Here is a 26,626-nt window from a genome sequence, read left to right as displayed (position 1 = left end):
ATCCCCCCGTTCCTGCTGTGTACACCCGCCATGTTGTGTCCCCCCCTAGAGATCCCCCCGTTCCTGCTGTGTACAGCCGCCATGTTGTGTCCCCTCCCCTAGAGATCCCCCTGTTCCTGCTGTGTACCCCCGCCATGTTGTGTCCCCTCCCCTAGAGATCCCCCCTGTTCCTGCTGTGTACAGCCGCCATGTTGTGTCCCCTCACCTACAGATCCCCCCGTTCCTGCTGTGTACAGCCGCCATGTTGTGTCCCCTCACCTATAGATCCCCCCGTTCCTGCTGTGTACAGCCGCCATGTTGTGTCCCCTCCCCTATAGATCCCCCCGTTCCTGCTGTATACAGCCGCCATGTTGTGTCCCCTCCCCTATAGATCCCCCCGTTCCTGCTGTGTACAGCCGCCATGTTGTGTCCCCTCACCTACAGATCCCCCCCGTTCCTGCTGTGTACAGCCGCCATGTTGTGTCCCTCACCTATAGATCCCCCCGTTCTGCGTGTACAGCCGCCATGTGTGTCCCCTCCCCTATAGATCCCCCCCCTTCCTGCTGTGTACCCTCGCCATGTTTGATGTCCCCTCACCTACAGATCCCCCCCCGTTCCTGCTGTGTACAGCGCCCATGTTGTGTCTCCTCCCTACAGATCCCCCCCGTTCCTGCTGTGTATAGCCGCCATGTTGTGTCCCCTCCCTAGAGATCCCCCCCGTTCCTGCTGTGTATAGCGCCATGTTGTGTCCCCTCCCCTATAGATCCCCCCTGTTCCTGCTGTGTACCCCCGCCATGTTGTGGCCCTCCCCTATAGATCCCCCCGTTCCTGCTGTTACCCCCGCCATGTTGTGTCACCTCCCTACAGATCCCCCTGTTCCTGCTGTGTACAGCCGCCATGTTGTGTCCCCTCACCTACAGATCCCCCCCGTTCCTGCTGGTGTACAGCCGCCATGTTGTGTCTCCTCCCTACAGATCCCCCCGTGGTCCTGCTGTGTACAGCCGCATGTTGTGTCCCCTCCCCTAGAGAGCCCCCACGTTACTGCGGATGTACCCCCGCCATGTTGTGTCCCTCCCCTACAGATCCCCCCGTTCCTGCTGTGTATAGCCGCCATGTTTGTGTCCTCCCCTCCCCTATAGATCCCCCGTTCCTGCTGTGGGTACCCCCCGCCATGTTGTGTCCCCTCCCCTACAGATCCCCCTGTTCCTGCTAGTGTACAGCCGCCATTGTTGTGTCCTCCCCCTCTCCCTATAGATCCCCCCCCGTTCCTGCCTGTGTACACCCGCCCCCCCCCATGTTTGTGTCCCCCCCCCCTAGAGATTCCCCCCCGTTCCTGGCTGTGTACAGCCGACCATGAGTTGTGTCCCCTCCCCTAGAGATCCCCCCTGTTCCTCGCTGTGTACCCCCGCCCCACCCCAGCCATGGTTGTGTCCCCTCCCCTAGAGATCCCCCCTGTTCCTGCTGTGTACAGCCGCCATGTTGTGTCCCCTCACCTACAGATCCCCCCGTTCCTGCTGTGTACAGCCGCCATGTTGTGTCCCCTCACCTATAGATCCCCCCGTTCCTGCTGTGTACAGCCGCCATGTTGTGTCCCCTCCCCTATAGATCCCCCCGTTCCTGCTGTATACAGCCGCCATGTTGGTCCCCTCCCCTATAGATCCCCCCGTTCCTGCTGTGTACAGCCGCCATGTTGTGTCCCCTCACCTACAGATCCCCCCGTTCCTGCTGTGTACAGCCGCCATGTTGTGTCCCCTCACCTATAGATCCCCCCGTTCCTGCTGTGTACAGCCGCCATGTTGTGTCCCCTCCCCTATAGATCCCCCCCCTTCCTGCTGTGTACCCTCGCCATGTTGTGTCCCCTCACCTACAGATCCCCCCCGTTCCTGCTGTGTACAGCCGCCATGTTGTGTCTCCTCCCCTACAGATCCCCCCGTTCCTGCTGTGTATAGCCGCCATGTTGTGTCCCCTCCCCTAGAGATCCCCCCCGTTCCTGCTGTGTATAGCCGCCATGTTGTGTCCCCTCCCCTATAGATCCCCCCTGTTCCTGCTGTGTACCCCCGCCATGTTGTGTCCCCTCCCCTATAGATCCCCCCGTTCCTGCTGTGTACCCCCGCCATGTTGTGTCACCTCCCCTACAGATCCCCCTGTTCCTGCTGTGTACAGCCGCCATGTTGTGTCCCCTCACCTACAGATCCCCCCCGTTCCTGCTGTGTACAGCCGCCATGTTGTGTCTCCTCCCCTACAGATCCCCCCGTTCCTGCTGTGTACAGCCGCCATGTTGTGTCCCCTCCCCTAGAGATCCCCCCGTTCCTGCTGTGTACCCCCGCCATGTTGTGTCCCCTCCCCTACAGATCCCCCCGTTCCTGCTGTGTATAGCCGCCATGTTGTGTCCCCTCCCCTAGAGATCCCCCCCGTTCCTGCTGTGTATAGCCGCCATGTTGTGTCCCCTCCCCTATAGATCCCCCCTGTTCCTGCTGTGTACCCCCGCCATGTTGTGTCCCCTCCCCTATAGATCCCCCCGTTCCTGCTGTGTACCCCCGCCATGTTGTGTCACCTCCCCTACAGATCCCCCTGTTCCTGCTGTGTACAGCCGCCATGTTGTGTCCTCCCCTATAGATCCCCCCGTTCCTGCTGTGTACACCCGCCATGTTGTGTCCCCCCCTAGAGATCCCCCCCGTTCCTGCTGTGTACACCCGCCATGTTGTGTCCCCTCCCCTAGAGATCCCCCCGTTCCTGCTGTGTACACCCGCCATGTTGTGTCCCCCCCTAGAGATCCCCCTGTTCCTGCTGTGTACCCCCGCCATGTTGTGTCCCCTCCCCTAGAGATCCCCCTGTTCCTGCTGTGTACCCCCGCCATGTTGTGTCCCCTCCCCTAGAGATCCCCCCTGTTCCTGCTGTGTACAGCCGCCATGTTGTGTCCCCTCACCTACAGATCCCCCCGTTCCTGCTGTGTACAGCCGCCATGTGTGTCCCCCTCACCTATAGATCCCCCCCGTTCCTGCTGTGTACAGCCGCCATGTTGTGTCCCCTCCCCTATAGATCCCCCCGTTCCTGCTGTATTACAGCCGCCATGTTGTGTCCCCTCCCCTATAGATCCCCCCGTTCCTGCTGTGTACAGCCGCCATGTTGTGTCCCCTCCCCTATAGATCCCCCCGTTCCTGCTGTGTACCCCCGCCATGTTGTGTCCCCTCCCCTATAGATCCCCCTGTTCCTGCTGTGTACAGCCGCCATGTTGTGTCCCCTCCCCTAGAGATCCCCCCGTTCCTGCTGTGTACCCCCGCCATGTTGTGTCCCCTCCCCTACAGATCCCCCCGTTCCTGCTGTGTATAGCCGCCATGTTGTGTCCCCTCCCCTAGAGATCCCCCCCGTTCCTGCTGTGTATAGCCGCCATGTTGTGTCCCCTCCCCTATAGATCCCCCCTGTTCCTGCTGTGTACCCCCGCCATGTTGTGTCCCCTCCCCTATAGATCCCCCCGTTCCTGCTGTGTACCCCCGCCATGTTGTGTCCCCTCCCCTACAGATCCCCCTGTTCCTGCTGTGTACAGCCGCCATGTTGTGTCCTCCCCTATAGATCCCCCCGTTCCTGCTGTGTACCCCCCGCCATGTTGTGTCCCCCCCTAGAGATCCCCCCGTTCCTGCTGTGTACACCCGCCATGTTGTGTCCCCCCCTAGAGATCCCCTGTTCCTGCTGTGTACCCCCGCCATGTTGTGTCCCCTCCCCTAGAGATCCCCCTGTTCCTGCTGTGTACCCCCGCCATGTTGTGTCCCCTCCCCTAGAGATCCCCCCTGTTCCTGCTGTGTACAGCCGCCATGTTGTGTCCCCTCCCCTATAGATCCCCCCTGTTCCTGCTGTGTACAGCCGCCATGTTGTGTCCCCTCCCCTATAGATCCCCCTGTTCCTGCTGTGTACCCTCGCCATGTTGTGTCCCCTCCCCTATAGATCCCCCCGTTCCTGCTGTGTACACCCGCCATGTTGTGTCCCCCCCTAGAGATCCCCCCTGTTCCTGCTGTGTACAGCCGCCATGTTGTGTCCTCCCCTATAGATCCCCCCTGTTCCTGCTGTGTACAGCCGCCATGTTGTGTCCTCCCCTATAGATCCCCCCTGTTCCTGCTGTGTACCCCCGCCATGTTGTGTCCCCTCCCCTAGAGATCCCCCCGTTCCTGCTGTGTACAGCCGCCATGTTGTGTCCCCTCCCCTATAGATCCCCCCTGTTCCTGCTGTGTACAGCCGCCATGTTGTGTCCTCCCCTATAGATCCCCCCTGTTCCTGCTGTGTACCCCCGCCATGTTGTGTCCCCTCCCCTAGAGATCCCCCCGTTCCTGCTGTGTACACCCGCCATGTTGTGTCCCCTCCCCTATAGATCCCCCCGTTCCTGCTGTGTACACCCGCCATGTTGTGTCCCCCCCACACTTACAGTTGTAGCACAGCAATATTCCAGCTTCTCCATCTTCATAAACATCAATTGCTGCAACAAAATGGACCTGAAATGATAATGTGGACACGGAGGATGATGCGTCACATTGCTGCCCTGTCTGTGTGTGATCGTCCTGATCCGTGCTCCGCCCCTCAGGCGTTCATCCCCTCAGGCCCCGCCCCTTTCCCCACCCCCCTCGCTCCACCCCTCAGACCTTGCGCTAATAACACACATTGCCACCTCCCTTTGCAGTGATGTTCTTGGCCGCATTATCAGCGAACCCTCTCAGAGACAGGTGAGGCGGTAATACCTGGTGCTGCGGTAATACTCTGCACTGCTGCTCTCTCATCTGTCCCTCTCTCACAGCTGTCTCTTCTCCCTCTCTCACAGCTGCCTCTTTTCCCTCTCTCACAGCTGTCTCTTCCCCCTCTCTGGGCTGCTCTCTTTCCTTTCTCTGGGCTGTCTCTTCCCCCTCTCTCACAGCTGTCTCTTTTCCCTCTCTCACAGCTGTCTCTTCCCCCTCTCTGGGCTGCTCTCTTTCCTTTCTCTGGGCTGTCTCTCCCCCCTCTCTGGGCTGTCTCTCCCCCCTCTCTGGGCTGTCTATATTTCCTTTCTCTGGGCTGTCTCTCTTTTCCCTCTCTCTTAGCTGTCTCTTCCCTCTCTATCTCTAGGCAGTCTCTTCCCTCTCTCTCTCAGCTGTCTCTTCCCTCTCTCTCTCAGCTGTCTCTTTTCCCTCTCTCTTGGCTGTCTCTTCCCTCTCTATCTCTAGGCAGTCTCTTCCCTCTCTCTCTCAGCTGTCTCTTCCCTCTCTCTCTCAGCTGTCTCTTTTCCCTCTCTCTTGGCTGTCTCTTCTCCCTCTCTCTCAGCTGTCTCTTTTCCCTCTCTCTTGGCTGTCTCATTTCCATCTCTCTTGGCTGTCTCTTCTCCCTCTCTCACAGCTGTCTCTTTTCCCTCTCTCTTGGCTGTCTCTTCTCCCTCTCTCTCAGCTGTCTCTTTTCCCTCTCTCTTGGCTGTCTCATTTCCATCTCTCTTGGCTGTCTCTTCTCCCTCTCTCACAGCTGTCTCTTTTCCCTCTCTCTTGGCTGTCTCTTCTCCCTCTCTCTCAGCTGTCTCTTTTCCCTCTCTCTTGGCTGTCTCATTTCCATCTCTCTTGGCTGCCTCTTCTCCCTCTCTCACAGCTGTCTCTTTTCCCTCTCTCTCTCTTGGCTGTCTCTTCCCCCTCTCTGGGCTGTCTCTCTTTTCCCTCTCAGCTGTCTCTTCCCTCTCTCAGTTGTCTCTTTTCCCTCTTTCTAGGCTGTCTCTTCTCCCTCTCTCACAGCTGTCTCTTTTCCCCCTCTCTGGGCTGTCTCTCTTCCCCCTCTCTGGGCTGTCTCTCTTCCTCCTCTCTCAGCTGTCTCTCTTCCTCCTCTCTCAGCTGTCTCTCTTCCCCCTCTCTCAGCTGTCTCTCTTCCTCCTCTCTGGGCAGTCTCTCTTTCCTCTCTCTGGGCTGTCTCTCTTTCCTCTCTCTGGGCTGTCTCTCTTTCCTCTCTCTGGGCTGTCTCTTCCACCTCTCTCAGCTGTCTCTTCCACCTCTCGGTTATACTCTGCGCTGCTCTCTCAGCTGTCTCTCTTTCCTCTCTCTGGGCTGTCTCTCTTTCCTCTCTCTGGGCTGTCTCTCTTCCCCCTCTCTGGGCTGTCTCTCTTTCCTCTCTCTGGGCTGTCTCTCTTCCCTCTCTCTGGGCTGTCTCTCTTTCCTCTCTCTGGGCTCTCTCTTTCCTCTCTCTGGGCTGTCTCTCTTTCCTCTCTCTGGGCTGTCTCTCTTTCCTCTCTCTGGGCTGTCTCTCTTCCCTCTCTCTGGGCTGTCTCTCTTCCCCCTCTCTGGGCTGTCTCTCTTCCCTCTCTCAGCTGTCTCTCTTTCCTCTCTCTGGGCTGTCTCTCTTCCCCCTCTCTGGGCTGTCTCTCTTCCCCCTCTCTGGGCTGTCTCTCTTTCCTCTCTCTGGGCTGTCTCTCTTCCCTCTCTCTGGGCTGTCTCTTCCACCTCTCTCAGCTGTCTCTTCCACCTCTCTCAGCTGTCTCTCTTCCCTCTCTCTGGGCTGTCTCTCTTTCCTCTCTCTGGGCTGTCTCTCTTCCACCTCTCTGGGCAGTCTCTCTTCCCTCTCTCTGGGCTGTCTCTCTTCCCTCTCTCTGGGCTGTCTCTCTTCCCTCTCTCTGGGCAGTCTCTCTTTCCTCTCTCTGGGCTGTCTCTCTTTCCTCTCTCTGGGCTGTCTCTTCCACCTCTCTCAGCTGTCTCTCTTCCACCTCTCTCAGCTGTCTCTTCCCCCTCTCTGGGCTGTCTCTCTTCCCTCTCTCTGGGCTGTCTCTCTTTCCTCTCTCTGGGCTGTCTCTCTTCCCCCTCTCTGGGCTGTCTCTCTTCCCCCTCTCTGGGCTGTCTCTCTTTCCTCTCTCTGGGCTGTCTCTCTTCCCTCTCTCTGGGCTGTCTCTTCCACCTCTCTCAGACTGTCTCTTCTCACCTCTCTCAGCTGTCTCTCTTCCCTCTCTCTGGGCTGTCTCTCTTTCCTCTCTCTGGCTGTCTCTCTTTCCTCTCTCTGGGCTGTCTCTCTTCCCTCTCTCTGGGCTGTCTCTTCCACCTCTCTCAGCTGTCTCTTCCACCTCTCTCAGCTGTCTCTCTTCCCTCTCTCTGGGCTGTCTCTCTTTCCTCTCTCTGGGCGTCTCTCTTCCCCCTCTCTGGGCTGTCTCTCTTTCCTCTCTCTGGGCTGTCTCTCTTCCCTCTCTCTGGGCTGTCTCTCTTCCCCCTCTCTGGGCTGTCTCTCTTCCCTCTCTCTGGGCTGTCTCTCTTTCCTCTCTCTCAGCTGTCTCTCTTTCCTCTCTCTGGGCTGTCTCTCTTCCCCCTCTCTGGGCTGTCTCTCTTTCCTCTCTCTGGGCTGTCTCTCTTCCCTCTCTCTGGGCTGTCTCTTCCACCTCTCTCCGCTGTCTCTTCCCCCTCTCTGAGCTGTCTCTCTTCCCTCTCTCTGGGCTGTCTCTCTTTCCTCTCTCTGGGCTGTCTCTCTTCCCCCTCTCTGGGCTGTCTCTCTTTCCTCTCTCTGGGCTGTCTCTCTTTCCTCTCTCTGGGCTGTCTCTCTTTCCTCTCTCTGGGCTGTCTCTCTTCCCTCTCTCTGGGCTGTCTCTTCCACCTCTCTCAGCTGTCTCTTCCACCTCTCTCAGCTGTCTCTCTTCCCTCTCTCTGGGCTGTCTCTCTTTCCTCTCTCTGGGCTGTCTCTCTTCCCCCTCTCTGGGCTGTCTCTCTTTCCTCTCTCTGGGCTGTCTCTCTTCCCTCTCTCTGGGCTGTCTCTCTTCCCCCTCTCTGGGCTGTCTCTCTTCCCTCTCTCTGGGCTGTCTCTCTTTCCTCTCTCTGGGCTGTCTCTCTTCCCCCTCTCTGCGCTGTCTCTCTTCCCTCTCTCTGGGCTGTCTCTCTTCCCCCTCTCTGGGCTGTCTCTCTTCCCTCTCTCTGGGCTGTCTCTCTTCCCTCTCTCTGGGCTGTCTCTCTTCCCTCTCTCTGGGCTGTCTCTCTTCCCTCTCTCTGGGCTGTCTCTTCCACCTCTCTCAGCTGTCTCTTCTCTCTCGGTTATACTCTACGCTGCTCTCTCAGCTGTCTCTCTTTCCTCTCTCTGGGCTGTCTCTTCTCTCTCTCTCTCGCTTATACTCTACGCTGCTCTCTCAGCTGTCTCTTCCCTCTCTCGGCTCTATTTTCCCTCTCTCTGGGATGTCTCTTCCACCTCTCTCAGCTGTCTCTCTTCCCTCTCTCTGGGCTGTCTCTCTTCCCCCTCTCTGGGCTGTCTCTCTTCCCTCTCTCTGGGCTGTCTCTTCCACCTCTCTCAGCTGTCTCTCTTCCCCCTCTCTGGGCTGTCTCTCTCTTCCCCCTCTCTGGGCTGTCTCTCTTTCCTCTCTCTGGGCTGTCTCTCTTTCCTCTCTCTGGGCTGTCTCTCTTTCCTCTCTCTGGGCTGTCTCTCTTTCCTCTCTCTGGGCTGTCTCTCTTCCCCCTCTCTGGGCTGTCTCTCTTTCCTCTCTCTGGGCTGTCTCTCTTTCCTCTCTCTGGGCTGTCTCTCTTCCCCCTCTCTGGGCTGTCTCTCTTTCCTCTCTCTGGCTGTCTCTCTTCCCCCTCTCTGGCTGTCTCTCTTCCCCCTCTCTGGGCTGTCTCTCTTCCCTCTCTCTGGGCTGTCTCTCTTCCCTCTCTCTGGGCTGTCTCTCTTCCCCCTCTCTGGGCTGTCTCTCTTTCCTCTCTCTGGGCTGTCTCTCTTCCCCCTCTCTGGGCTGTCTCTCTTCCCCCTCTCTGGGCTGTCTCTCTTTCCTCTCTCTGGGCTGTCTCTCTTCCCCCTCTCTGGGCTGTCTCTCTTCCCCCTCTCTCAGCTGTCTCTCTTTCCTCTCTCTGGGCTGTCTCTCTTCCCCCTCTCTGGGCTGTCTCTCTTCCCCCTCTCTGGGCTGTCTCTCTTCCCCCTCTCTGGGCTGTCTCTCTTCCCCCTCTCTGGGCTGTCTCTTCCACCTCTCTCAGCTGTCTCTTCCACCTCTCGGTTATACTCTGCGCTGCGGTAATAGCCGGTGCTGCGGTAATACTTTGCGCTGCTGCTCTCTGGGCTGTCTCTCTTTCCTCTCTCTGGGCTGTCTCTCTTCCCTCTCTCTGGGCTGTCTCTCTTCCCTCTCTCTGGGCTGTCTCTCTTCCCTCTCTCTGGGCTGTCTCTCTTCCCTCTCTCTGGGCTGTCTCTCTCTCCTCTCTCTGGGCTGTCTCTCTTCCCCCTCTCTGGGCTGTCTCTCTTCCCCCTCTCTGGTCTGTCTCTCTTCCCCCTCTCTGGGCTGTCTCTCTTCCCCCTCTCTGGTCTGTCTCTCTTCCCCCTCTCTGGTCTGTCTCTCTTCCCCCTCTCTGGTCTGTCTCTCTTCTCTCTCTCTCAGCTGTCTCTTCCACCTCTCGGTTATACCCTGCGCTGCGGTAATACTCGCTCACATGGTTGTATAGTCCGTCATTGGGCCGGTGCCTCCCGTATTAGCCGTTAGCGCTCTGCTTTCGCTCTTACCCTGTTAGCGTCAACGTGATGCAGCCGGCACGACTCTCCGGTGCTCTCATTAACCAGATCGAACTGGTGCCGATAAGCCACGCAGATCATATTGTCGTTGTCTCCGGACGGCCCGTCCACAAGGGTCATCACCATGGGGGGGTCGGAGAGACAGATCTCCTGCAGCCAGACACATGACAGCCATCAGTCTCTCTCCATCCTCCTCCCGCTGCCTTGGGGATGGCTGAGCACTTCTTAGCAGACACTCACCCTGATGTACTGAAAGGCTTCTCCTGGGGCCGATCCAGCCGCACAGCCCTGAGCATTGGGTCTCCTGGTGATCAGCAGCAGCTTGTTCCTGATGGCCACCACCACCCGCAGCTCCTGGCTGTGATGGGTGCTCACCGCATACAGGTGGCATCCTGGATGAAGAACACAATCAGTTTGTTTTTATTTACTTTTTTTTATATGAAAAACTTAAACTCAGAATAAAAAAAAAATACAAACAGCATCAAGAATGACACAACCAGATGAGCGACAAAAAACGCCAACAAAGAGCCAAGGGCCCATACGTGGAAGTAGGAAGAAAAAAACCACGGGGGAGAAGAGAGCGGAGAGGGAAGAAGAAGAGGAAAAAGGAAAAAACATGGGGGATAAAGAGGAGGAGCGAAGGGGGAAGAAGAAGAGGAAAAAGGAAAAAACATGGGGGATAAAGAGGAGGAGCGAAGGGGGAAGAGGAAAAAGGAAAAAACATGGGGGATAAAGAGGAGGAGCGGAGAGGGAAGAAGAAGAGGAAAAAGGAAAAAACATGGGGGATAAAGAGGAGGAGCGAAGGGGGAAGAAGAAGAGGAAAAAGGAAAAAACATGGGGATAAAGAGGAGGAGCGAAGGGGGAAGGAAGAAGAGAAAAAAGGAAAAAAAACATGGGGGATAAAGAGGAGGAGCGAAGGGGGAAGAAGAAGAGGGAAAAAAAAGGAAAAAAACATGGGGGATAAAGAGGAGGAGCGAAGGGGGAAGAAGAAGAGAAAAAAGGAAAAAACATGGGGGATAAGAGGGAGGAGCGAAAGGGGGAAGAAGAAGAGGAAAAAGGAAAAAACATGGGGGATAAAGAGGAGGAGCGAAGGGGGAAGAGGAAAAAAGGAAAAAAACCATGGGGGATAAAGAGGAGGAGCGAAGGGGGAAGAAGAAAAAGGAAAAAACATGGGGGATAAAGAGGAGGAGCGAAGGGGGAAGAAGAAGAGGAACAAACATGGGGGATAAAGAGGAGGAGCGAAGGGGGAAGAAGAAGAGGAAAAAGGAAAAAACATGGGGGATAAAGAGGAGGAGCGAAGGGGGAAGAGGAAAAAGGAAAAACATGGGGGATAAAGAGGAGGAGCGGAGGGGGAAGAAGAAGAGGAAAGAGAAAAAACATGGGGGATAAAGGAAGAGGAGCGAAAGGGGAAGAAGAAGAAGGAAAAACATGGGGATAAAGAGGAGGAGCGAAGGGGGAAGAAGAATGAGGAAAAAGGAAAAAAACATGGGGGAGTAAAGAGAAGGAGCGAAGGAGGAAGAAGAGAGGAAAAAGGAAAAAACATGGGGGATAAAGAGGAGGAGCGAAGGGGGAAGAAGAAGAGAAAAAAGGAAAAAACATGGGGGATAAAGAGGAGAGCGAAGGGGGAAGAAGAAGAGGAAAAAGGAAAAACATGGGGGATAAAGAGGAGGAGCGAAGGGGGAAGAAGAAGAGAAAAAAAGGAAAAAACATGGGGGATAAAGAGGAGAGCGAAGGGGGGAAGAAGAAGAGGAAAAAGGAAAAAACATGGGGGGATAAAGATGAGGAGCGAAGGGGAAGAGGAAAAAGGAAAAAAAACATGGGGGATAAAGAGGAGGAGCGAAGGGGGGCAGAAGAAAAAAGGAAAAAACATGGGGGATAAAGAGGAGGAGCGAAGGGGGGAAGAAGAAGAGGAAAAACATGGGGATAAAGAGGAGGAGCGAAGGGGGAAGAAGAAGAGGAAAAAGGAAAAAACATGGGGGATAAAGAGGAGGGAGCGAAGGGGAAGAGGAAAAAGGAAAAAACATGTGGGATAAAGAGGAGGAGCGGAGGGGGAAGAAGAAGAGGAAAGAGAAAAAACAGGGGGGATAAAGAAGAGGAGCGAAAGGGGAAGAAGAAGAAGGAAAAACCATGGGGGATAAGAGGAGGAGCGAAGGGGGAAGAAGAAGAGGAAAAGGAAAAAACATGGGGGGATAAAGAGAAGGAGCGAAGGAGGAAGAAGAAGAGGAAAAAGGAAAAAACATGGGGGATAAAGAGGAGGAGCGAAGGGGGAAGAGGAAAAAGGAAAAAACATGGGGGATAAAGAGGAGGAGCGAAGGGGGAAGAAGAAGAGGAAAAAGAAAAAAACATGGGGGATAAAGAAGAGGAGCGAAGGGGGAAGAAGAAGAAGGAAAAACATGGGGGATAAAGAGGAGGAGCGAAGGGGGAAGAAGAAAAGGAAAGAGAAAAAAACATGGGGGATAAAGAGGAGGAGCGAAGGGGGAAGAAGAAGAGGAAAAAGGAAAAAACATGGGGGATAAAGAGGAGGAGCGAAGGGGGAAGAAGAAGAGGAAAAAGGAAAAAACATGGGGGATAAAGAGGAGGAGCGAAGGGGGAAGAGGAAAAAGGAAAAAACATGGGGGATAAAGAGGAGGAGCGAAGGGGGAAGAAGAAAAAGGAAAAAACATGGGGGATAAAGAGGAGGAGCGAAGGGGGAAGAAGAAGAGGAAAAAACATGGGGGATAAAGAGGAGGAGCGAAGGGGGAAGAAGAAGAGGAAAAAGGAAAAAACATGGGGGATAAAGAGGAGGAGCGAAGGGGGAAGAGGAAAAAGGAAAAAACATGGGGGATAAAGAGGAGGAGCGGAGGGGGAAGAAGAAGAGGAAAGAGAAAAAAACATGGGGGATAAAGAAGAGGAGCGAAGGGGGAAGAAGAAGAAGGAAAAACATGGGGGATAAAGAGGAGGAGCGAAGGGGGAAGAAGAAGAGGAAAAAGGAAAAAACATGGGGGATAAAGAGGAGGAGCGAAGGGGGAAGAAGAAGAGGAAAAAGGAAAAAACATGGGGGATAAAGAGGAGGAGCGAAGGGGGAAGAGGAAAAAGGAAAAACATGGGGGCTAAAGAGGAGGAGCGGAGGGGGAAGAAGATAGAGGAAAGAGAAAAAAACATGGGGGATAAAGAGGAGGATCGGGAAGGGGGAAGAAGAAGAAGGAAAAACATGGGGGATAAAGAGGAGGAGCGAAGGGGGAAGAAGAAGAGGAAAAAGAAAAAAACATGGGGGATAAAGAGGAGGAGCGAAGGGGGAAGAAGAAGAGGAAAGAGAAAAAAACATGGTAGATAAAGAGGAGGAGCGAAGGGGGAAGAAGAAGAGGAAAGAGAAAAAACATGGGGGATAAAGAGGAGGAGCGAAGGGGGAAGAAGAAGAGGAAAAGGAAAAAACATGGGGGATAAAGAGAGGAGCGAAGGGGGAAGAAGAAGAGGAAAAAGGAAAAAACATGGGGGATACAGGAGGAGGATGCGAAGGGGGAAGAGGAAAAAGGAAAAAACATAGGGGGATAAAGAGGAGGAGCGAAGGGGGAAGAGAGGAGGAAAAAGGAAAAAACATGGGGATAAAGAGGAGGAGCGAAGGGGGAAGAAGAAGAGGAAAAAGGAAAAAACATGGGGGGGATAAGAGGAGGAGCGAGAGGGGAAGAAGAAGAGGAAAAAGGAAAAAAACATTGGGGATAAAGAGGAGGAGCGAAGGGAGGGAAGAAGGAAAAAGGAAAAAACATGGGGATAAAGAGGAGGAGCGAAGGGGGAAGAGGAAAAAAGGAAAAACATGGGGGGATAAAGAGGAGGAGCGAAGGGGGAAGAGGAAAAAAGGAAAAAACATGGGGGGATAAAGAGGAGGAGCGAAGGGGGGAAGAAGAAGAGAAAGAGAAAAGGAAAAAACATGGGGGATAAAGAATGAGGAGCGGAGGGGAAGGAAGAGGAAGGAAAAAACATGGGGGTAAAGAGGAGAGCGAAGGGGGGAAGAAGAAAAAGGAAAAAAACATGGGGGATAAGAGGAGGAGCGAGGGGGAAGAAGAAGAGGAAAAAAGGAAAAAACATGGGGGATAAAGAGGAGGAGCGAAGGGGAGAAGAAGAGAAAAAGGAAAAACATGGGGGATAAAGAGGAGGAGCGAAGGGGGAAGAGGAAAAAGGAAAAAACATGGGGGATAAAGAGGAGGAGCGAAGGGGGAAGAGGAAAAAGGAAAAAACATGGGGGATAAAGAGGAGGAGCGAAGGGGGAAGAAGAAGAGGAAAAAACATGGGGGATAAAGAGGAGGAGCGGAGGGGGAAGAAGAAGAGGAAAGAGAAAAAAACATGGGGGATAAAGAGGAGGAGCGGAGGGGGAAGAAGAAGAGGAAAAAACATGGGGGATAAAGAGGAGGAGCGAAGGGGGAAGAAGAAGAAGGAAAAACATGGGGGATAAAGAGGAGGAGCGAAGGGGGAAGAAGAAGAGGAAAGAGAAAAAAACATGGGGGATAAAGAGGAGGAGCGAAGGGGGAAGAAGAAGAGGAAAGAGAAAAAAACATGGGGGATAAAGAGGAGGAGCGAAGGGGGAAGAAGAAGAGGAAAAAGGAAAAAAACATGGGGGATAAAGAGAAGGAGCCGAAGGGGAAGAAGAAGAGGAAAGAGAAAAAAACATGGTATAAAGAGGAGGAGCGGAAGGGGAAGAAGAAGAGGAAAGAGAAAAAAAACATGGGGGATAAAGAAGAGGAGCGAAGGGGAAGAAGAAGAAGGAAAAACATGGGGGATAAAGAGGAGGAGCGAAGGGGGAAGAAGAAGAGGAAAAGAAAAAACATGGGGGATAAAGAGGAGGAGCGAAGGGGGGAAGAAGAAGAGGAAAGAGAAAAAAACATGGTAGATAAAGAGGAGGAGCGAAGGGGGAAGAGAAGAGGAAAGGAAAAAAACATGGGGGATAAGAGGAGGAGCGAAGGGGGAAGAAGAAGGAGAAAAGGAAAAAAACATGGGGGATAAAGAGGAGGAGCGAAGGGGGAAGAAGAAAGAGGAAAAAACATGGGGGATAAAGAGGAGGAGCGAAGAGGGGAAGAAGAAGAGGAAAAGAGAAAAAACATGGGGGATAAAGGGAGGAGCTCGAAGGGGGAAGAAGAAGAGGAAAAGGAAAAAACATGGGGGATAAGAGGAGGAGCGAAGGGGGAAGAAGAAAAAGGAAAAAAACATGGGGATAAGAGGAGGGCGAAGGGGAAGAGGAAAAGGAAAAAACCATGGGGATAAAGAGGAGGAGCGAAGGGGAAGAGGAAAAAGGAAAAAACATGGGGATAAAGAGGAAGGAGCGGAGGGGGAAGAGAAGAGGAAAGAGAAAAAAACATGGGGGATAAGAAGAGGAGCGAAGGGGGAAGAAGAAGAAGGAAAAAACATGGGGGATAAAGAGGAGGAGCGAAGGGGGAAGAAGAAGAGGAAAAGAAAAAAACATGGGGGATAAAGAGGAGGAGCGAAGGGGGAAGAAGAAAAAGGAAAAAAACATGGGGGATAAAGAGGAGGAGCGAGGGGGAAGAAGAAGAGGAAAGGAAAAACATGGGTGATAAAGAGGAGAAGCGAAGGGGGAAGAAGAAAAAGGAAAAAAACATGGGGGAGAAAGAGGAGGAGGCGAAGGGAGAGAGGAAAAAGGAAAAACTATGGGGGATAAAGAGGAGGAGCGAAGGGGGGAAGAGGAAAAAGGGAAAAAACATGGGGGGATAAAGAGGAGGAGCGGAGTGGGAAGAAGAAGAGGAAAGAGAAAAAAACATGGGGGATAAAGAGAGGAGCGGGAGGGGGAAGAAGGAAGAGGAAAAAACATGGGGATAAGAGGAGGAGCGAAGGGGGAAGAAGAAGAAGGAAAAACATGGGGGATAAGAGGAGGAGCGAAGGGGGGAAGAAGAAGAGGAAAAAGAAAAAAACATGGGGGATAAAGAGGAGGAGCGAAGGGGGAAGAAGAAGAGGAAAGAGAAAAAAACATGGTAGATAAAGAGGAGGAGCGAAGGGGGAAGAAGAAGAGGAAAGAGAAAAAAACATGGGGGATAAAGAAGAGGAGCGAAGGGGGAAGAAGAAGAAGGAAAAACATGGGGGATAAAGAGGAGGAGCGAAGGGGGAAAGAAAAAGAGGAAAAAGAAAAAAAACATGGGAGATAAAGAGGAGGAGCGAGGGGGAAGAAGAAGAGGAAAGAGAAAAAAACATGGTAGGGGGAAGAAGAAGAGGAAAGAGAAAAAAACATGGGGGATAAAGAGGAGGAGCGAAGGGGGAAGAGGAAAAAGGAAAAAACATGGGGGATAAAGAGTGAGGAGCGAAGGGAGGAAGAAGAAGAGGAAAAGGAAAAAACATGGGGGATAAACAGGAGGAGCGAAGGGGGAAGAAGAAGAGGAAAAAAGGAAAAAACATGGGGATAAAGAGGAGAGCGAAGGGGGAAGAGGAAAAAGGAAAAACATGGGGGATAAAGAGGAGGAGCGAAGGGGGAAGAAGAAGAGGAAAGAGAAAAAAAACATGGGGGGATAAAGAGGAGGAGGCGGAGAGGGAAGAAGAGAGGAAAAAGGAAAAAACATGGGGGATAAACAGGAGGAGCGAAGGGGGAAGAAGAAGAGGAAAAAGGAAAAAAACATGGGGGAATAAAGAGGAGGAGCGAAGGGGGAAGAGGAAAAAGGAAAAAACATGGGGGATAAAGAGGAGGAGCGAAGGGGGAAGAAGAAGAGGAAAGAGAAAAAAACATGGGGGATAAAGAGGAGGAGCGAAGGGGGAAGAAGAAGACGAAAAAGGAAAAAACATGGGAGATAAAGAGGAGGAGCGAAGGGGGAAGAGGAAAAAGGAAAAAACATGGGGGATAAAGAGGAGGAGCGAAGGGGGAAGAAGAAGAGGAAAGAGAAAAAAACATGGGGGATAAAGAGGAGGAGCGAAGGGGGAAGAAGAAGAGGAAAGAGGAAAAAACATGGGGGATAAAGAGGAGGAGCGAAGGGGGAAGAAGAAGAGGAAAAAGGAAAAAACATGGGGGATAAAGAGGAGGAGCGAAGGGGGAAGAAGAAGAGGAAAAAGGAAAAAACATGGGGGATAAAGAGGAGGAGCGAAGGGGGAAGAAGAAGAGGAAAGAGAAAAAAACATGGGGGATAAAGAGGAGGAGCGAAGGGGGAAGAGGAAAAAGGAAAAAACATGGGGGATAAAGAGGAGGAACGAAGGGGAAGAAGAAGAGGAAAAAGGAAAAAACATGGGAGATAAAGAGGAGGAGCGAAGGGGGAAGAAGAAGAGGAAAGAGAAAAAAACATGGGGGATAAAGAGGAGGAGCGAAGGGGGAAGAAGAAGAGGAAAAAGGAAAAAACATGGGGGATAAAGAGGAGGAGCGAAGGGGGAAGAAGAAGAGGAAAGAGAAAAAAACATGGGGGATAAAGAGGAGGAGCGAAGGGGGAAAAAGAAGAGGAAAAAGAAAAAACATTGGGGATAAAGAGGAGGAGCAAAGGGGGAAGAAGAAGAGGAAAAAGGAAAAAACATGGGGGATAAAGAGGAGGAGCGAAGGGGGAAGAAGAAGAGGAAAAAGGAAAAAACATGGGAGATAAAGAGGAGGAGCGGAGGGGGAAGAAGAAGAAGAAAAAGGAAAAAACATGGGGGATAAAGAGGAGGAGCGGAGGGGGGAGAAGAAGAGGAAAGAGAAAAAAACATGGGGGATAAAGAGGAGGAGCGGAGGGGGAGAAGAAGAGGAAAAAGGAAAAAACATAGGGGATAAAGAGGAGGAGCGAAGGGGGAAGAAGAAGAGGAAAAAGGAAAAAACATGGGGGATAAAGAGGAGGAGCGAAGGGGGAAGAAGAAGAGGAAAAAGGAAAAAACATGGGAGATAAAGAGGAGGAGCGAAGGGGGAAGAAGAAGAGGAAAGAGAAAAAACATAGGGGATAAAGAGGAGGAGCGAAGGGGGAAGAAGAGGAAAAAAACATGGCGGGACAATGGAGAAAGAAGAGGGGGAAGAAAAAGAGGAAAGAAAAAAATCAAGGGGAGAAGAGAGCAGAGGGGGAAGAAGAGGAGAAAAGAGAAAAAACATGGGGGATAAAGAGGAGAGGTCCTAATGGTGGGATGGTGGGTGGCCCCCCGCCCACCAAGGAAGAGGAAGAAGGCAACCAGGGGGAGAGGAATTGGGGAGAAGGAGAATTCTAACGCCACTCAAAGTTTCCACAGGACATGGCTATGCCCGTCCAGCGGGAATCGGTCACCTTCATCCCCGAAAACTAAAGTCATCTGTCACCCGGATCAAAAAGGCTGACCCCAAATCCTGCTCAGCTCCAGAATATAGCGGAGAGGGGACTACTCAGCTCCAGAATATAGCGGAGAGGGGACTACTCAGCTCCAGAATATAGCGTAGGGGACAACTCAGCTCCAGAATATAGCGGAGAGGGGACTACTCAGCTCCAGAATATAGGGGAGAGGGGACTACTCAGCTCCAGAATATAGCGGAGAGGGGACTACTCAGCTCCAGAATATAGCAGAGAGGGGACTACTCAGCTCCAGAATATAGCGGAGAGGGGACTACTCAGCTCCAGAATATAGCGGAGAGGGGACTACTCAGCTCCAGAATATAGCGGAGAGGACAACTCAGCTCCAGAATATAGCGGAGAGGGGACTACTCAGCTCCAGAATATAGCGGAGGGGACAACTCAGCTCCAGAATATAGCAGAGAGGGGACTACTCAGCTCCAGAATATAGCGTAGGGGACAACTCAGCTCCAGAATATAGCGGAGAGGACAACTCAGCTCCAGAATATAGCGGAGAGGGGACTACTCAGCTCCAGAATATAGCGGAGAGGACTACTCAGCTCCAGAATATAGCGGAGAGGAGACTACTCAGCTCCAGAATATAGCGGAGAGGAGACTACTCAGCTCCAGAATATAGCGGAGGGGACTACTCAGCTCCAGAATATAGGGGAGAGGGGACTACTCAGCTCCAGAATATAGCGGAGAGGGGACTACTCAGCTCCAGAATATAGCGGAGAGGGGACTACTCAGCTCCAGAATATAGCAGGAAAGGAGGACACTGCTCAGCTCCAGAATATAGCGGAGGAGGACACTCAGCTCCAGAATATAGCAGAGAGGACTACTCAGCTCCAGAATATAGCGGAGAGGGGACTACTCAGCTCCAGAATATAGCGGAGAGGGGACTACTCAGCTCCAGAATATAGCGGAGAGGACAACTCAGCTCCAGAATATAGCGGAGAGGGGACTACTCAGCTCCAGAATATAGCGGAGGGGACTACTCAGCTCCAGAATATAGCGGAGGGGACTACTCAGCTTCAGAATATAGCGGAGAGGACTACTCAGCTTCAGAATATAGCGGAGGGGACAACTCAGCTCCAGAATATAGCGGAGAGGAGACTACTCAGCTCCAGAATATAGCGGAGAGGGGACTACTCAGCTCCAGAATATAGCGGAGAGCACGACTCAGCTCCAGAATATAGCGGAGAGGAGACTACTCAGCTCCAGAATATAGCGGAGAGGAGACTACTCAGCTTCAGAATATATAGCGGAGAGGGGACTACTCAGCTCCAGAATATAGCGGAGAGGGGACTACTCATCTCCAGAATATAGCGGAGAGGGGACTACTCAGCTCCAGAATATAGCGGAGAGCACGACTCAGCTCCAGAATATAGCGGAGAGGAGACTACTCAGCTCCAGAATATAGCGGAGAGGGGACTACTCAGCTCCAGAATATAGCGGAGAGCACGACTCAGCTCCAGAATATAGCGGAGAGGGGACTACTCAGCTCCAGAATATAGCGGAGAGGGGACTACTCAGCTCCAGAATATAGCGGAGAGGGGACTACTCAGCTCCAGAATATAGCGGAGAGGAGACTACTCAGCTCCAGAATATAGCGGAGAGAGGACTACTCAGCTCCAGAATATAGCGGAGGGGACAACTCAGCTCCAGAATATAGCGGAGAGGGGACTACTCAGCTTCAGAATATAGCGGAGAGGACTACTCAGCTTCAGAATATAGCGGAGAGGGGACTACTCATCTCCAGAATATAGCGGAGAGCACGACTCAGCTCCAGAATATAGCGGAGAGGGGACTACTCAGCTCCAGAATAAAGCGGAGAGGGGACTACTCAGCTCCAGAATATAGCGGAGAGCACGACTCAGCTCCAGAATATAGCAGAGAGGGGACTACTCAGCTCCAGAATATAGCGGAGAGGGGACTACTCAGCTCCAGAATATAGCGGAGAGAAGACTAGTCAGCTACAGAATATAGCGGAGAGGAGACTACTCAGCTCCAGAATATAGCGGAGAGGGGACTACTCAACTCCAGAATATAGCGGAGAGGGGACTACTCAGCTCCAGAATATAGCGGAGAGGGGACTACTCAGCTCCAGAATATAGCGGAGAGGGGACTACTCAGCTCCAGAATATAGCGGAGAGGGGACTACTCAGCTCCAGAATATAGCGGAGAGAAGACTAGTCAGCTACAGAATATAGCGGAGAGGGGACAACTCAGCTCCAGAATATAGCAGAGAGGACTACTCAGCTCCAGAATATAGCGGAGAGGGGACTACTCAGCTCCAGAATATAACGGAGAGGGGACTACTCAGCTCCTGAATATAGCGGAGAGGGGACAACTCAGCTCCAGAATATAGCGGAGGGGACAACTCAGCTCCAGAATATAGCGGAGGGGACTACTCAGCTCCAGAATATAGCGGAGTGGACTACTCAGCTCCAGAATATAGCGGAGAGGGGACTACTCAGCTCCAGAATATAGCGGAGAGGAGACTACTCAGCTCCAGAATATAGCGGAGAGGGGACTACTCAGCTCCAGAATATAGCGGAGAGAAGACTAGTCAGCTACAGAATATAGCGGAGAGGACTACTCAGCTCCAGAATATAGCAGAGAGGACTACTCAGCTCCAGAATATAGCGGAGAGGAGACTACTCAGCTCCAGAATATAGCGGAGAGGGGACTACTCAACTCCAGAATATAGCGGAGAGGGGACTACTCAGCTCCAGAATATAGCGGAGAGGGGACTACTCAACTCCAGAATATAGCGGAGAGGGGACTACTCAGCTCCAGAATATAGCGGAGAGGGGACTACTCAGCTCCAGAATATAGCGGAGAGGGGACTACTCAGCTCCAGATATAGCGGAGAGGGGACTACTCAGCTCCAGAATATAGCGGAGAGAAGACTAGTCAGCTACAGAATATTAGCGGAGAGGGGACAACTCAGCTCCAGAATATAGCAGAGAGGGACTACTCAGCTCCAGAATATAGCGGAGAGGGGACTACTCAGCTCCAGAATATAACGGAGAGGGGACTACTCAGCTCCTGAATATAGCGGAGAGGGGACAACTCAGCTCCAGAATATAGCGGAAGGGACAACTCAGCTCCAGAATATAGCGGAGGGGACTACTCAGCTCCAGAATATAGCGGAGTGGACTACTCAGCTCCAGAATATAGCGGAGAGGGGACTACTCAGCTCCAGAATATAGCGGAGAGGAGACTACTCAGCTCCAGAATATAGCGGAGAGGGGACTACTCAGCTCCAGAATATAGCGGAGAGAAGACTAGTCAGCTACAGAATATAGCGGAGAGGACTACTCAGCTCCAGAATATAGCGGAGGGGACTACTCAGCTCCAGAATATAGCGGAGAGGGGACTACTCAGCTCCAGAATATAGCGGAGAGGGGACTACTCAGCTCCAGAATATAGCGGAGAGGGGACTACTCAGCTCCAGAATATAGCAGAGAGGGGACTACTCAGCTCCAGAATATAGCGGAGAGGGGACTACTCATCTCCAGAATATAGCGGAGGGGACTACTCAGCTCCAGAATATAGCGGAGAGCACGACTCAGCTCCAGAATATAGCGGAGAGGGGACTACTCAGCTCCAGAATATAGCAGAGAGGGGACTACTCAGCTCCAGAATATAGCGGAGAGGGGACTACTCAGCTCCAGAATATAGCGGAGAGGGGACTACTCAGCTCCAGAATATAGCGGAGAGGGGACTACTCAGCTCTAGAATATAGCGGAGAGGGGACTACTCAGCTCCAGAATATAGCGGAGATCACGACTCAGCTCCAGAATATAGCAGAGAGGGGACTACTCAGCTCCAGAATATAGCGGAGATCACGACTCAGCTCCAGAATATAGCAGAGAGGGGACTACTCAGCTCCAGAATATAGCGGAGAGGACTACTCAGCTCCAGAATATAGCGGAGAGAAGACTAGTCAGCTACAGAATATAGCGGAGAGGACTACTCAGCTCCAGAATATAGCGGAGAGAAGACTAGTCAGCTCCAGAATATAGCAGAGAGGACTACTCAGCTCCAGAATATAGCGGAGAGGACTACTCAGCTCCAGAATATAGCGGAGAGGGGACTACTCAGCTCCAGAATATAGCGGAGAGGGGACTACTCAGCTCCAGAATATAGCGGAGAGGGGACTACTCAGCTCTAGAATATAGCGGAGAGGGGACTACTCAGCTTCATAATATAGCGGAGATCACGACTCAGCTCCAGAATATAGCAGAGAGGGGACTACTCAGCTCCAGAATATAGCGGAGATCACGACTCAGCTCCAGAATATAGCAGAGAGGGGACTACTCAGCTCCAGAATATAGCGGAGAGGACTACTCAGCTCTAGAATATAGCGGAGAGAAGACTAGTCAGCTACAGAATATAGCGGAGAGGACTACTCAGCTCCAGAATATAGCGGAGAGAAGACTAGTCAGCTCCAGAATATAGCAGAGAGGACTACTCAGCTCCAGAATATAGCGGAGAGGACTACTCAGCTCCAGAATATAGCAGAGAGGACTACTCAGCTCCAGAATATAGCGGAGAGGGGACTACTCAGCTCCAGAATATAGCGGAGAGGGGACTACTCAGCTCCAGAATATAGCGGAGAGGGGACTACTCAGCTCCAGAATATAGTGGAGAGGGGACTACTCAGCTCCAGAATATAGCGGAGAGGAGTACTCAGCTCCAGAATATAGCGGAGAGGAGACTACTCAGCTCCAGAATATAGCGGAGAGGGGACTACTCAGCTCCAACATATATCGGAGAGGGGACTACTCAGCTCCAGAATATAGCAGAGAGGACTACTCAGCTCCAGAATATAGCGGAGAGGGGACTACTCAGCTCCAACATATATCGGAGAGGGGACTACTCAGCTCCAGAATATAGCGGAGAGGGGACTACTCAGCTCCAGAATATAGCGGAGAGGGGACTACTCAGCTCCAGAATATAGCGGAGAGGGGACTACTCAGCTCCAGAATATAGCGGAGAGGGGACTACTCAGCTCCAGAATATAGCGGAGAGGGGACTACTCAGCTCCAGAATATAGCGGAGAGGGGACTACTCAGCTCCAGAATATGTCAGAGAGGGCGACTCAGCTCCAGAATATAGCGGAGAGAAGACTACTCAGCTCCAGAATATAGCGGAGAGGGGACTACTCAGCTCCAGAATATAGCGGAGAGAAGACTACTCAGCTCCAGAATATAGCGGAGAGGACTACTCAGCTCCAGAATATAGCGGAGAGGGGACTACTCAGCTCCAGAATATAGCGGAGAGGGGACTACTCAGCTCCAGAATATAGCGGAGAGGGGACTACTCAGCTCCAGAATATAGCGGAGAGGGGACTACTCAGCTCCAGAATATAGCGGAGAGGACTACCCAATCGATTGATAATTTAAGTGTTTTGGAGTCCCTTTAAGTTTATGGAAACCTACTCCACCATTATAGATTTTGGGCCAGGTGCTATCCCTGACTCTGCCACTGCGGGCCTAGGGGGCGCCTGTGAGCTCAGAATGGCCGCACCATCTCTTCCATCCCTCTTCAGAGAGGCTCTTGTCTTTTCTATCATTTACCTTTTGTTTTCTCCAGTTTATTTTCTCTGCATTCATATTTGTTCCGTGGGGCTTGGTTGTCTTCCAGATCTTTCCGGATGGAGCTCAACTGGAAGACGTAGAGACGAGCCTCCTTTCCTAGAGACAAAAAGCAGTCATTTCAGTCACATGAGAGCAGAGGTGGGCACAGAGCAGTCAGGGATCAGAAGCACGTCACACAGGACCAGAGCCAGGGGTCACAGGACTAGAGCCAGGGGTCACAGGACTACATCCAGGGGTCACAGGACCAGAGCCAGGGGTCACAGGAATACATCCAGGGGTCACAGGACCAGAGCCAGGGGTCACAGGACTACAGCCAGGGGTCACAGGACCAGAGCCAGGGGTCACAGGACTACAGCCAGGGGTCACAGGACCAGAGCCAGGGGTCACAGGACTACAGCCAGGGGTCACAGGACCAGAGCCAGGGGTCACAGGAATACATCCAGGGGTCACAGGACCAGAGCCAGGGGTCACAGGACTACAGCCAGGGGTCACAGGACCAGAGCCAGGGGTCACAGGACTACAGCCAGGGGTCACAGGACCAGAGCCAGGGGTCACAGGACTACAGCCAGGGGTCACAGGACTACCGCCAGGGGTCACAGGACCAGAGCCAGGGGTCACAGGACTACAGCCAGGGGTCACAGGACCAGAGCCAGGGGTCACAGGACTACAGCCAGGGGTCACAGGACCAGAGCCAGGGGTCACAGGACTACAGCCAGGGGTCACAGGACCAGAGCCAGGGGTCACAGGACTACAGCCAGGGGTCACAGGACCAGAGCCAGGGGTCACAGGACTACATCCAGGGGTCACAGGACTACACCTCAGAGATCATAGGACAACAGCCAGGGGTCACAGGACCAGAGCCAGGGGTCACAGGACTACAGCCAGGGGTCACAGGACAACAGCCAGGGGTCACAGGACAACAGCCAGGGGTCACAGGACAACAGCCAGGGGTCACAGGACTACAGCCAGGGGTCACAGGACAACAGCCAGGGGTCACAGGACTACAGCCAGGGGTCACAGGACAACAGCCAGGGGTCACAGGATTACAGTCAGAGATCACAAGACCATAGACAGGGATCCCAGGACTACAGCCAGGGATCTGCAGCACATCTCACAGGACTACAGCCAGGGATCTGCAGCACATCTCACAGGACTACAGCCAGGGATCTGCAGCACATCTCACAGGACTACAGCCAGGGATCTGCAGCACATCTCACAGGACTACAGCCAGGGATCTGCAGCACATCTCACAGGACTACAGCCAGGGATCTGCAGCACATCTCACAGGACTACAGCCAGGGATCTGCAGCACATTTCAGAGGACTACAGCCAGGGATCTGCAGCACATCTCACAGGACTACAGCCAGGGATCTGCAGCACATTTCAGAGGACTACAGCCAGGGATCTGCAGCACATCTCACAGGACTACAGCCAGGGATCTGCAGCACATCTCACAGGACTACAGCCAGGGATCTGCAGCACATCTCACAGGACGGCGGCCGGGGATCTGCAGCACATCTCACAGGACTACAGCCAGGGATCTGCAGCACATCTCACAGGACTACAGCCAGGGATCTGCAGCACATCTCACAGGACTACAGCCAGGGATCTGCAGCACATCTCACAGGACTACAGCCAGGGATCTGCAGCACATTTCAGAGGACTACAGCCAGGGATCTGCAGCACATCTCACAGGACTACAGCCAGGGATCTGCAGCACATTTCACAGGACTACAGCCAGGGATCTGCAGCACATCTCACAGGACGGCGGCCGGGGATCTGCAGCACATCTCACAGGACTACAGCCAGGGATCTGCAGCACATCTCACAGGACTACAGCCAGGGATCTGCAGCACATCTCACAGGACTACAGCCAGGGATCTGCAGCACATCTCACAGGACTACAGCCAGGGATCTGCAGCACATCTCACAGGACGGCGGCCGGGGATCTGCAGCACATCTCACAGGACTACAGCCAGGGATCTGCAGCACATCTCACAGGACTACAGCCAGGGATCTGCAGCACATCTCACAGGACTACAGCCAGGGATCTGCAGCACATCTCACAGGACTACAGCCAGGGATCTGCAGCACATTTCACAGGACTACAGCCAGGGATCTGCAGCACATCTCACAGGACTACAGCCAGGGATCTGCAGCACATCTCACAGGACTACAGCCAGGGATCTGCAGCATATCTCACAGGATTACAGCCAGGGATCTGCAGCACATCTCACAGGACGGCGACCGGGGTTCAGCAACCTGGGAGCAGATGTAGCTCAGTACAGAAGAGCTCCCTCCTTCCATGTTGGATAAGCGGCAGATCCTCAGTATATACCCGCCCTAGATCCAGGCCCGTTACCTTTATCAGCTCGAGTGATCAGCAGATCCTGGGTCTCCAGCACGTGCATCTGTTTCATCTGCAGAGATTTATCAAACACTGGGACTGCTGGCTGCCCATCTGTACAAGAGAAACCATCGCAGTTAATGGAAACGGTTACTGGCCGGATAGGACTGGTCACTGGTCCCGAGACTGGAGAGCGGAGAGGATGGTCTGGATGCCAGGACTCCCCCGGTAGGGTCGTCGCCATTTACCCAATGCTAATTTGGCTAAATCGGGCACCTGACTGGCCACCGAGATACGGCAGAGATCTCTAGAAGACTGACACCAGGGAACAGGAGAAGTCCAGACTATAAGGTGCTATAAACAGCATCCGCCCACCCAGGATGACATCACTTCCTGCTGACATGACCAGCCCTCAGCGTCTATTGGGACCAGCCCTCAGCGTCTATTGGGACCAGTCCTCGGTGTCTATTGGGACCAGCCCTCAGCGTCTATTGGGACCAGTCCTCGGTGTCTATTGGGACCAGTCCTCGGTGTCTATTGGGACCAGCCCTCAGCGTCTATTGGGACCAGCCCTCAGCGTTTATCAGGACCAGTCCTCAGCGTCTATTGGGACCAGTCCTCGGTGTCTATTGGGACCAGCCCTCAGCGTCTATTGGGACCAGCCCTCAGCGTCTATTGGGACCAGTCCTCGGTGTCTATTGGGACCAGTCCTCGGTGTCTATTGGGACCAGTCCTCGATGTCTATTGGGACCAGCCCTCAGCGTCTATTGGGACCAGTCCTCGATGTCTATTGGGACCAGCCCTCAGCGTCTATCAGGACCAGTCCTCGGTGTCTATCGGGACCAGCCCTCAGCGTCTATCGGGACCAGTCCTCGGTGTCTATCGGGACCAGTCCTCGGTGTCTATTGGGACCAGCCCTCAGCGTCTATTGGGACCAGTCCTCGATGTCTATTGGGACCAGCCCTCAGCGTCTATCAGGACCAGTCCTCGGTGTCTATCGGGACCAGCCCTCAGCGTCTATCGGGACC

At 53.2% G+C, this 26,626-nt stretch overlaps 1 protein-coding gene across 1 annotated transcript in view; it reads right to left on the bottom strand.

The window, feature by feature from the left end:
• The window catches only part of GARNL3 (GTPase activating Rap/RanGAP domain like 3), a 186,595-nt gene that overhangs the window by 38,048 nt on the left and 121,921 nt on the right, over positions 1–26,626 (bottom strand). The window contains exons 18-22 of the mRNA XM_069942740.1: positions 25,614–25,712; positions 23,231–23,347; positions 9,664–9,815; positions 9,415–9,573; positions 4,394–4,460 (exon numbers count right to left, since the gene is read on the bottom strand). Coding sequence (XP_069798841.1) covers positions 4,394–4,460; positions 9,415–9,573; positions 9,664–9,815; positions 23,231–23,347; positions 25,614–25,712 — 594 coding nt within the window. The remainder of the gene's footprint in view (positions 1–4,393; positions 4,461–9,414; positions 9,574–9,663; positions 9,816–23,230; positions 23,348–25,613; positions 25,713–26,626) is intronic.

This window comes from Dendropsophus ebraccatus, chromosome 10 (genome assembly GCF_027789765.1).
Source record: "Dendropsophus ebraccatus isolate aDenEbr1 chromosome 10, aDenEbr1.pat, whole genome shotgun sequence".
Taxonomy (NCBI): Eukaryota; Metazoa; Chordata; class Amphibia; order Anura; family Hylidae; genus Dendropsophus; species Dendropsophus ebraccatus.
This window is presented reverse-complemented; position numbering and strand designations above follow the sequence as displayed.